The 11,375-nt window shown below is 37.7% G+C and overlaps 1 protein-coding gene and 1 pseudogene across 2 annotated transcripts; one reads left to right on the top strand and one right to left on the bottom strand.

Moving 5' to 3' along the window:
- The first annotated feature begins 3,341 nt into the window (after positions 1–3,341).
- LOC146908703 (PKS-NRPS hybrid synthetase cheA-like) lies at positions 3,342–7,120 on the top strand (annotated as a pseudogene).
- Positions 7,121–8,395: 1,275 nt separating this feature from the next.
- LOC146908702 (uncharacterized) lies at positions 8,396–11,257 on the bottom strand. Of its 2 annotated transcripts, XM_085724760.1 has the most exons (4): positions 11,103–11,257; positions 10,261–10,344; positions 9,122–9,201; positions 8,396–9,019 (listed from the first exon to the last, which is right to left on the bottom strand). In XM_085724760.1, exons 2-4 carry the CDS (start codon positions 10,330–10,332, stop codon positions 8,758–8,760), a joined length of 414 nt encoding a protein of 137 aa, XP_085580886.1. In that variant the 5' UTR covers positions 10,333–10,344; positions 11,103–11,257; the 3' UTR covers positions 8,396–8,757. The 2 variants fall into 2 exon arrangements, with proteins under 2 accessions (XP_085580886.1, XP_085580885.1); XM_085724759.1 differs by lacking the exon at positions 11,103–11,257 and having other exon boundaries at positions 10,261–10,350.
- Between the last annotated feature and the right edge of the window lie 118 nt (positions 11,258–11,375).

The following is an 11,375-nucleotide window of genomic DNA, read 5'->3' as shown; positions in this document are numbered from 1 at the left end:
CTTTTCTTAAGGAATTGGATAAACCAACATGTAGATCTCGGGCATACACAGGTACATCTCTTTCTCCACTTTCACTTGGTAAGTCTCAATTTTCTGTTGGATTTAATGCTTCGGATAAACCATCTAACCAATATTGGATACTAGATTCTGGAGCTACTGACCACATGACACCCTTACCCACACACTTTTCCACTTATTCACCTTGTCCTAGCAACAAGAAAATATCCATAGCAGATAGTTCCCTTCTAACCGTAGCAGGTCGAGGAAATGTCCAAATAAGCCCAACTATAATCCTAGAAAATGTCCTTCATATTCCCAAATTGTCCACTAACCTAATTTCTATTAAAAAACTCACAAAAGACTTATCATGTAATGTTGTTTTTTGTGACAATGCTTGTGTTTTTCAGGACAAGGATTCGGGGAAGACGATTGGAAATGGTAGAGAATGGAATGGTCTTTATTATTTTGATAACCAGAATCCCATCAGCTCCTCTAATAATTTTGATAACCAGAATCTCATCAACAACAATTCCTTTTTTTTTTCTGAATCAATTAAGACCAACAAGGAGAAAGTCTTTTTGTATCATTGTCGTCTTGGTCATCCTTCATTTAGAGTCATGAAACAATTATTTCCTTCACTTTTCAAAAATTTAGATGTTGAGAGTCTTTGTTGTGAGGTGTGTGAACTCGCTAAACACAAACGTGTCTCTTTTACTGTCAGTAATAAAATTAGTACTTCACCGTTTTGTTTAATTCATACTGATGTGTGGGGTCCCTCAAATGTTGCAAATATATCAGGTAGTCGATGGTTTGTAACATTCATTGATGATTGTAGTCGAGTTACTTGGGTCTATTTACTTAAACAAAAGTCTGAAGTTACCTCTGTGTTTCAACATTTCTTTGCAATGGTTAAAACTCAGTTTGGAGTAAGTATTAAGAGAGTCGGGTCTGATAATGCCAAAGATTAATTTAATCACGAGTTTAATTCTTTTTGTCAAAAAGAAGGTATTATTCATGAGTCTTCATGTGTCAAAACCCCCCAACAAAATGGGGTTGCTGAGAGGAAAAATGGGCATTTGTTAGATCAAACTCGAGCTATGTTATTCCAAAATAAGGTTCCTAAGAGATTTTGGGGGGAGGCGGTTTTAACTGCATCCTATCTCATAAATCGTTTACCTTCTAGTGTCCTTGACTCCAAAACTCCTATTGAAGTTCTATCGTCATTCTATCCTCATATGCCTACCTCCAATAATCTCACCCCTAGAATATTTGGGTGCACGTTGTTTGTCCATATCCATAGTGATGGTAGAAGTAAACTTGATCCTAGAGCCTTAAAGTGTGTCTTTATAGGGTATTCCTCCACTCAAAAGGGTTACAGATGTTATCATCCTCCATCTCGTAAGTATTTTGTTTCTCGAGATGTCACCTTCCATGAACAAGAAAGTTATTTTGGTCAAACTCATCTTCAGGGGGAGAATATAAGTAAGGAAGATGAGTCTCTTCTACTTCCTGACCTTACTTTCGGGCCAGAAAATGAGGTTGAAATTGGAGGTGACAATGTTGAGATGGAAGTTGATTCTGAAAATCATGTAAATGTTGAAGCTGATGTAAGATATGGAAAAAATATAAGGATTTATACACGAAGAAAGACCATTCCTGAATCTACTCATGTCCAAGAGTCTGATCCGACATTACATGAGGTAACTTTGCTTGACCCTTCAAATTCTTGTGATTCAATTTCTGAATTTTCTCATGTACATGAACCATAATCTAACCCATCTTTACATAAGGAACCAGAATCTAGCCCAATAGAGCGTAAGAAGCGAAAATCCAGAGAAGTACCACCAATAGATTCTGAAGACTTACATCTTCCAGTTGCCCTTAGAAAAGATCCTAGAACTTGTACCAATAAACCACTCTACCCTCTATCCAACTACTTATGCTTTGAACAATTATCACCTACCTATAAAGCTTTCCTCACCAACCTAAACACTACCATTATACCTACCTCTTTATCTGAGGCATTGTCTAACAGGAAATGGAAACAAACCATGGACATGGAAATGGAGGCACTTGATAAGAACAATACTTGGGAATTGGTTCCTTTACCAAATGGAAAGAAACCTGTTGGGTGCAAATGGGTATACACTATAAAATACAAGGCTGATGGTTCTATTGAAAGATACAAGGCAAGATTGGTAGCCAAAGGATTCACTCAGACTTATGGAGTAGATTACTCAGAGACATTTGCTCCAGTTGCAAAAATGAATACTGTCAGGGTGATATTATCTTTAGCAGCTAACTACAACTGGAACTTGCACCAATTTGATGTGAAAAATGCCTTCCTTCATGGAGAACTTGAAGAAGAAATCTACATGAATGTGCCCCCTGGATATGGTGAACATGCTACTGTCAACACCGTGTGCATGTTAAAAAAGGCTTTATATGGGCTAAAGCAATCACCACGTGCATGGTTTGGTAGATTCACTAAAGTTATGGTAGGTTTGGGCTTCAAACGAAGTCAAGGAGACCATACTTTATTTGTCAAACATTCTGAAACAAGGGGAGTAACAGTGTTGCTGGTATATGTGGATGACATTATAGTGACAGGTGATGATGAAGAGGAGCAAAAACTGTTATGCCAACACTTAGCCAAAGAGTTCGAGATCAAGACCTTGGGAAAATTAAAGTATTTTTTGGGAATTGAAGTGGCTCACTCTAAGAGAGGAATTTTCATATCTCAACAGAAATACATTACAGATCTTCAGCAAGAGACTGGAAAGACAGCATGCAAGCCTGCAAGTACACCAATTGATCCAAATGTGAAGTTGGGGAATGCAGAAGAAGATGTTGCAGTTAATAAAGAAATGTATCAAATATACTTTTAACAAGCAAGACAATAACAAACAAGACAACATGATTATAAAGTAATTATATAAAATCAAATTTCATAAAAAAAATGGATCATTTAAAACCAAGAAGGCCAATAGAAAATCTGATTGAAATATTATCAAACTTTATAAGCAATGAATAGTTATAAAGTGGAAAAAAAGGATTAAAGGGTGGAAACAAAATCCCAACAAACAATCCTGTAGTAAAAGCCTTTGAAGAATTTTGTCCAAAAATCTATATTCGAAAAATTAATTAAAAAATTAATGTTATAGGTGCTCAAAGTATGTTATTGAACAAGTCCGTGCAATTATTATTTGAGTATTACTTTTCCCACCCTATGGCCTTCTCGCGCCCTGTTTTTTTGACCAAAATACCCTTTATCCGGACTATGTAATTCAGACAATATTCGGATCATATAATCCGAAATGATTTGGAAATCACCCTGCCCCATGGGACTTGCGAAACTTGGCTTTGGGCAGGGTGAAATACAATCCGGAAAAGATAATCCGGACACAATGGTTGTATTCCGGAGTAGAAAATCCGCACACCCTGTATTTAAACCAGGCGGGAAAAGTAGTCGTTTTTTTTTCTTCCGGAAAACGTAATCCGGACAGCTAGGTTATATATAGTTCTCCAGAACCTAGCTGAAGCAGACCACCATTATCAAAAACGCTCCCTACACCTCTAAAAAACACTCCATTTGGGCGAAATTATGGTTTGGAGCAACAATCTGGCCATCAAGGGGGGTTAAAATCATCATTTTCGTCTGAATGCAAAGGTAATGTGTATATAAACCTTTCCCTAGTCGATTTTTAGGCGATTAACATTTGATCATGTTGTATGATCTTCAGTGTACTTTTCCAGAATTTGAAATCTGGATTGCATTCATGCGTTCCAGATTTCGTAATCCGGACTGTACCAGTGCAGAAACTGTGTTCATTTTCTGACTCTGTTTCACACTGTTTTCAGTCATGAATGTTCCTGTTGATCCCCCAAATGATGATCTACCTCAAAATGAACCTCCTGTTGTGTCGCCGCTTCTTTTAGTTGAAAATGTGCATGATTCCGGAAATGCCAAATCCGAGAATTCCCCACCACCACCCCCGAAAGTAGAGGATGCTCCTCCTCCTATTCCTCCTGTTGTACCACCTCCAGTTGTTGCTGTTTGTATTGACCAGCGAGAACATTTTACCACCAAACACAGGTTTGCAACACGCAATGATTTGTTGGAGTGGGTTCGAGAGAAAGCTAGGAAGCTTGGATTTTCCACTGTTATTGGTAAATCCGATAACAGTGGCAACGGAAGAAACACATTTGTTACTTTGATATGTGAAAGGGGAGGTTCATACACCGAATACAAGAGAAAGAGTTGGTGCGAGATAGCTGGTTCGGTTAAATGCGAGTGTCCGTTTAGGCTGAGAGGTTACTTGTTGACTGGTGGTGATTGGAGCCTCAAAGTTGGTGATGGTAAACACAACCATGGCATGACAGATGTGTTGAAAGGTCATAAAACCGCCGGTCGTCTAAACCCAAATGAACGTGTTCACCTTGAAGAGATGGTGGAATCAAACGTGCCTCCGAGGCAAATGCTTACCAACTTAAAGAAGAGGAACCGTACCACTTCAACTACCATCAAACACATGTATAATACTACTTACAAGTATAGGCGGTCCATTAGGGGTACGAGGAATGACATGAAACATCTCTTGAAGTCTTTGGTTGATAATGGTTACGTTTATCATTGTAGGAAGTATCATGATTCTAATGAAGTCAGTGATCTTTTTGGGCACATCCAGATTCTATCAAGTTGTTTAACACGTTCTCCACGGTGCTTGTGTTGGATTCAACATACAAGACAAACAAGTATCGTCTTCCATTGCTTGAGTTTGTCGGTAATACCTCTACCATGAAAACATACTCTATTGCTTTTGCCTATATGTTGTCTGAGAGGCAAGACAATGTTTATTGGGCTCTTGAGAGGTGTCGTGAGATGTTGCACTCCAAAGATCTCTATCCCAAAGTAGTTGTCAGTGATCGGGACAATGCTTTGATCAATGCTGTGGAAAAGGTTTTCCCTAAAGCTACTACTTTGTTGTGCTCATATCACATTGGACAAAATGTGAGTGCAAAGTGACGGATCTCAAAGGAAAGAATGGGCACGCGATCAAGCCTGCTTCGGTGGCGAAGACTGTGATGGCTGCATGGATGGATATTGTGGACTCCGAAACGGAGGAAACATATATTGATAATTGGACCCGGTTCAAAGTTGTATGCGCAAAATTTCCCAAGTTTTTGGAATATGTTGAAAAAACAATTTTGGATCCGGTTAAGGAGAAGTTTGTGAGGTTTTGGGTTGACAAAAACCTTCATATGGGGAATACTACAACAAACAGAGCTGAATCTGCACATGCTCGGTTGAAAAAGTATCTGAGTAGTAGTATGGGTGATTTGAGCACAAATTGGAAATCCGTTCATGACATGCTAGAGTTGCAATATACCGCAATACATGCTTCGTTTCAGACGAGCATTATCATGCTTGAACATCGGTTCAAAGACAAGGCATTGTGGTCTAGGTTGATCCGGAACATTTCAAGGGAAGCTTTGCATCATCTCGTAGTGGAGTACAATAAAGCACTTGAAATTGGTACGGATAAATCAAGATGTGGTTGTTTGAGTTTGATCACTTACGGATTACCGTGTTCGTGTATGATAGCTTTGAAGATCAAGAACGGCACCGCCATCCGTTTGGAAGAAATTCACACCCACTGGAAGAGGTTGAGGTTCGAGTACGAGGTTGACCCGAAGCTTCAAAAAGAAGACATCTCTTTATTGCCAGAATGGGATATCTCCAGGTATTTTTTTTTCAAAACTGTCTATGTTTAAGTTCTGCCCAGGATTTCTGTTTCTGTATTCTGTACTGGTGCAATCCGGATTATATACTCCGGACATAATTGATGGGTTCCGGAAAATATAATCCGGAGAGGTAGCATTTACGCCCCATGCAAGTGCATTTAAGACTCATGCATAGGGTTTTTTGCGAAGTTCCAGATTTTATAATCCGGATTACCTTATGTGGTTCGGAAAATAAAATCCGGACTGTATCAGTAGTGGTACCAGAGTGCATGTTTCTGGCTGTTTTCCATCAACAACAATAATGACAGTTTTTTACACATTGTAGGCCCGGTTCAAGGACGCCGATTACAACATGAAGGTGCATTTGAAAGAACAATTCCAACAATTTGTTTTACCGAAAACCACCTCTATGCGTCCACCGCCAAATAAGGTCACCACCAAAGGAGCTCCAAAGAAAGATAAGCAAAGCATTCGATCGACAAGGCGGTCCCCTTCCCTATGGGAGATTGTTGACTCCCAGGAGCAAGAAACACAGGGTTCACAGACACGGTCAACAGGGACAAGTAGAAAAAGAGCACGGAAAAGCAACATGTCTCCTACTCCTCCTAAGCCAATTCCAAAAAATCCGAAGAAGCCAACACCCGTTGAAGTCCACATACCAAACAAAGACCAAATCCCAATTTGGATGCATGACTTTACTGAAAAGGTTACGGATGTACCCGGTGATGGTCATTGTGGGTTCCGAGCAGTTGCGGTCCTACGTAACTTGACTGTTGATGATCACGTATTAGTCCGATACAACCTTTACAAAGAGCTTATCGGTGTAGAAAATGGCCGCTATCGGAGGATGATTAATGATGATAGGCGGTATAACGAGGTCTTGGACGCTCTATCCTACTCCGGTATTGGCAATGCACCACCGGATAAATGGATGACAATGCCGGATATGGGGTTCCTCATCGCACAGAAATTCAGCCAAACGGTTGTTGTGTTGTCCATTGGGAAATCAGAAACCTTTTTCCCTCTATGTGGTCCACCCCAGCCGCCAACTATCGATCCGTTGATGTGTCTGACATATGTGAATGACAACCATTTTATGGCATTGAAATTGAAGGATGGTTGTCCGATTCCTCCCACTTCCGCTCTATGGAGACAATACCATCGAGAGGATGCAGACACCTGGCCTGATAGATATGTCAGCCGGATGACAGATTATAATGAGCTAAGTCGGGCGGCGGGTGTAGCGGTCATAGAAGATGATGAGGAATTGTACATTGTTGAAAATCTTGATCCCGATGAGAGGGTTGGTGCTGGTCCTGCTCCTGGTGTGAAGGTTGAAATGGATGATAGTCCCATTGATCTTTCAGCGTCATAGATTAGATATATATCATTAGTTTAGTTGAAATGTATATCAATAGGTGAAATGTGTAATGATATAAATTCAACTATTTTTTGTTATAATGATATATATATATATAATATATATATATATATATATATATATATATATATATATATATATATATATATATAATCATTTTTTGATATAATATTTAAGTTAATTGTCTTTTATACAAACATATGTAATGATTTATTGAAAAAAAATGATAAAAACCACAATGACATGCAAATCTGTTTCAGTTCTGTGCACTGGTGCATTCCGGAATATATAATCCGGAATGTCCCGAGGGTAAAATTGGAAAAAAATAGGGCGCGCGAGGAAAGACATAGGGTGGAAAAAGTAATACTCTTATTATTTTTCTCATCTCCAATTGGGATCACAAAACACAGGCATGAGAAATGATTCTATAAGCTGATTTATTAATAGCCGCCAAGTTAAATTAAAATATTATTATTTTCGAAGTTTCATCTCAAATATAAGCAAAATTCGATCAAAGAAATTGATCTATCTGATTCAAATTTTGAACAAGTCAATTTGAGCCATAGAAGAAGGTAAATTCTATGGTATACTCAATAATTCGAGTGTACCTGTACACCAAATACTTAAATTAATTAGTTAAATGAGTTGTTTTTTTGAAAGGAAAAAAAAAACATTTTCTGTCATTTATAATTATATGTTCTAAACATCAAAAAAAAAAAAAAAATTATATGTTGTATCATTTTCTACCATGGTTCCGTTAAGCATGCACCCTTCAAAATATATGTCCAATTTCGACCACAAATTATAGTCATCGGGTTAATATGCAAACACAGAACCCATATATGGATGTATGTTCCACAACAGACAGAAACCATATATGGATGTATGTTCCACAACAGGACGCACCAATCATTTGCTAAAGCGTTTGATTTGTTAAAAAATGAAGGACATGACAGAACAACTTCAGTTGTCCAGTGTTTGATTTGCAAAACTGTTTCAGGGACAGGACAAACTGGAGGCAAGGGACAGGACAAAAACTGAAATTTTTGTCCCTCACCAAACCACAACACAACTTTTTGTCCCACGTACAAGTTGTCTAAAACACCAAAATAGCATTTCGTCCCCCAAAAATCATATAAAACAAAAAATTATTCAATACCATAAAAATTTGACCTGTGTTGTTCTGCCTTGTGTTGTGCTGTTCTACCTTGTACTGTTTTGTCCAGTACTTACTGTTTTGCAAACCAAACGCACCCCTTAGTTTAAAGGTTTACAATGACAAACAGACCAAATATATACCACAATACATATCGTTTCCATTTTGAAAAATGCTGTTTATTTTCCTTGTTACATTGAAGATCCTTAACAACACTAAGAGGGGATAATTAGAATGTGGTCACTAAAACCAGGATTAATCACTCATCTAGGAATTCCTAAGGTAGCTAAGTTGCCAATTTGGTAGGTGATGAGCTAAGTTACTTTTGAATATTCTCCTCAAGTGAAGAACTACATTCCAGTAAATGGCTAATGAGTGATGGTTTCCAAAAGAAAAGTACTGCAGACAGCAAAGTAAATGCAAAATATGCGAGACAACGCAAAGCCTACATATAAAAAAAGGATTCATAATAGTGTCACTTCTGCTTCTTATTTCCCGGTATAGATAGGGTCACCGGAGCTGGCGCCTTCCTCTTGGCAAAAGCATTAGTCCTGCTTTCGTCTTCGTTGTCTTCATCATCATCATCTAAAACGCCACAGGAGTCAGTGCGTTCATCTTTGGCAATATTGGCTGCTTTTCTTTTTTCAGCAGCCAATTTGGAATGCAATCTCCTTTCAACGGGATCATCTGAAAGCACTACATTGGATTGCCGTGATACTTTTGCACCTAGACCAAGCCTACAGAGACACGTGATAGTACACCATACAGTAGTTATATACCAAACAGATTTGCAGAAGGCAAACGGTCAACAATTTAACGGCAGTGGTGATTATACTGACCTTTGAGGTCGACCCTCCATATCCACATTTGTTGTTTCATCATCAGCAGATTGGCTCATATTTTTTACCCATACCTCAGCCTGCCAATCAGAACAATAGACAAGTAACTCACAGCAGCATCAAGAAATTTACAATATTTAATAAAATCCCTTCTAGCTTATCCCTAAAATTACAAATTAAAACTTTTGAGGAAAAGGGAGTTTGAAGGAAAGGAATACTTGAATTTTCCACTCACCCCCAGTTGGTGAAAATTTTCCACTCATCCTTTTTCTTTGAGGATGAGTGTGAGAATATAGATAAATAATTAAAGGGTCATGTTAACCAGTGCCCCCCCGGGGCACTGGTTAAGGAAACTAAAAAAAGAAAGTTATAAAATGAAAGTAACACTTTTTATACTTTTGAAAAGTTGACAGCACAAGTTCCAATATAATACTTACCACATTTGACTCCTTAACCAGTGCCCCGGGGGCACCAGTTAACATTACCCATAATTAAAATGCAAATCCAAATAAACCATAAACGGTATCATACTTAAATCCAACATAATCAATCGAAATTTCAAAGAGATCAAGAGCCACGACAAAGGAGTCTGCGAAAATTAGAGGGTAGAGGCAATGCCGGGAGCTTTCATGACAAATAAATAATTTTCCTAATCTTTAAGAGTTAAATTACAGTTACCAATTTTTGAAACACTGCCAAGTTCATAAATAACATTATGTAAAAGAAAACAGTGTTTGTTATAAAATTGAACATCAAAAGCTAAGAGGCACTAGGACCAAGTTTTACATTTTATTGAAGCTCAAACACTCTTCTTATTTTCAAATGCATCCTTCTAGGGTATCTTTTTTATTTTACATGCAATCAACACTTCAGAAAATATAAATCAAACGGAGTAAATCCTTGAGAGACATGGAAATCATTTTTTAGAATAAGCTCCGGAAAACAACTATGTTGTTACTTACTTGCTGCAAACTTAGCAAACAGATCTAACAAAACATTCATCGCTGTAAGTTAATACTCCGAAATCTGAACGAATGCATATGAATACCATATCAAATAATTCACTAACCACTTCTTAGGCATAAAGTACATAAACCCTATTCTCTAGTAATAGCAAGATGAGTGAAGATAATATTTACCAATTTCAATGCCTTATTCAACTTAACAACTGGTGGAGCATCAGTTTTCTTTGGATTTTCCGTAACACTCATTTCAAGCTTCCTCTGCATTGATAAATTTAAGAGAAACAATTAATATATACTACAGACTATATATTATAAATATCTAAATAACTGATAACATGATTTTAAAAATAACAGATAAGAAAACGGGAGGCACTTCAGTGCCTTTAAGGAGGGAAAGGCATGTGCCTTTAAACCAGTAAAAAACTGCCACGTGGCAATGCTTAGTTTAAAAAATAAAAAAGCAAAAAAACTGGATTGAAAGGGCAGGAAAGGGAGAACGGTTATCAAAACAACACCATTGCCTTCCTCTTTTCCCCTGTTCTTTTTATTCAATCCCAAATCAATTCAAACAATTTCAATCCCTATTTTTTTTTTTTTTTTTGAATCAGCTTAATTACATAGAAAAATGCCTAGCACAACCTGTGTAATAGGCTAACTGTTACAACAGAGTACACCAAAATACAAAGCCAAACAACAAAAACCGTACCCAGCACCATGAAACAGTAGTGCAACATTCCTCCCATAACAGCTACAGGGCCGAAACAGAAAACCCCTTAGCAGACTCAATCAGACTTTCACCAAAATACATGTATATTGTCAACGTGAAATTACAAACAATCCTTAAATAAAACCCTAAATTTCCTAAAATCTGATCTTAATGAATTGAAATTGATTTACAGAATTTTCTATTCCCATTGAAGTGTAATAATTCTCTATTTTAATCTTGATTTGAGTTTGTTCACATGACCATAACCATTACAAAAGATAGATAAAAATATAAAGGTAAAAACACAAACCTTATGATTAGATAGATATTAGGGAGGTGACGGCGGCTCGGTGGTGGTTCTGTTTGGCGGCGGACGGCGGCGAAAATGGTCGTGGTGAATTTATGTGATACGCAGAGGAAAGGAGAAAGTGGAGAAGGTGTTTTGGTGATACGCAGAGGAAGGCTGATGTGATACGCGAGGAAAGAAGAGAAATATTACTATTGTTTAGGTTAAGTTGACCTTTTTTCTTTCTTTTTGTTGGCTAACCCAAACTTAACCACAACCATAGTGAATAGTCAATTA

The sequence above is a fragment of the Medicago sativa genome, chromosome 7 (assembly GCF_051527215.1).
Source record: "Medicago sativa cultivar Bolivia chromosome 7, Bolivia_mono, whole genome shotgun sequence".
Lineage (NCBI taxonomy): Eukaryota > Viridiplantae > Streptophyta > Magnoliopsida > Fabales > Fabaceae > Medicago > Medicago sativa.
Note: the sequence above shows the minus strand (reverse complement) of the source record. Positions and strands in the feature narration are given on the sequence as shown.

Coding starts and splice junctions, on each gene's coding strand:
- LOC146908702 (XM_085724759.1), bottom strand. CDS start 10,350: ATGCAGAGGAAGCTTGAAATGAGTGTTACGGAAAATCCAAAGAAAACT. Junction 9,202..10,260: donor TGAATAAGGCATTGAAATTG/GTAAATATTATC, acceptor TCTGATTGGCAG/GCTGAGGTATGGGTAAAAAA. Junction 9,020..9,121: donor ATGGAGGGTCGACCTCAAAG/GTCAGTATAATC, acceptor GTGTCTCTGTAG/GCTTGGTCTAGGTGCAAAAG.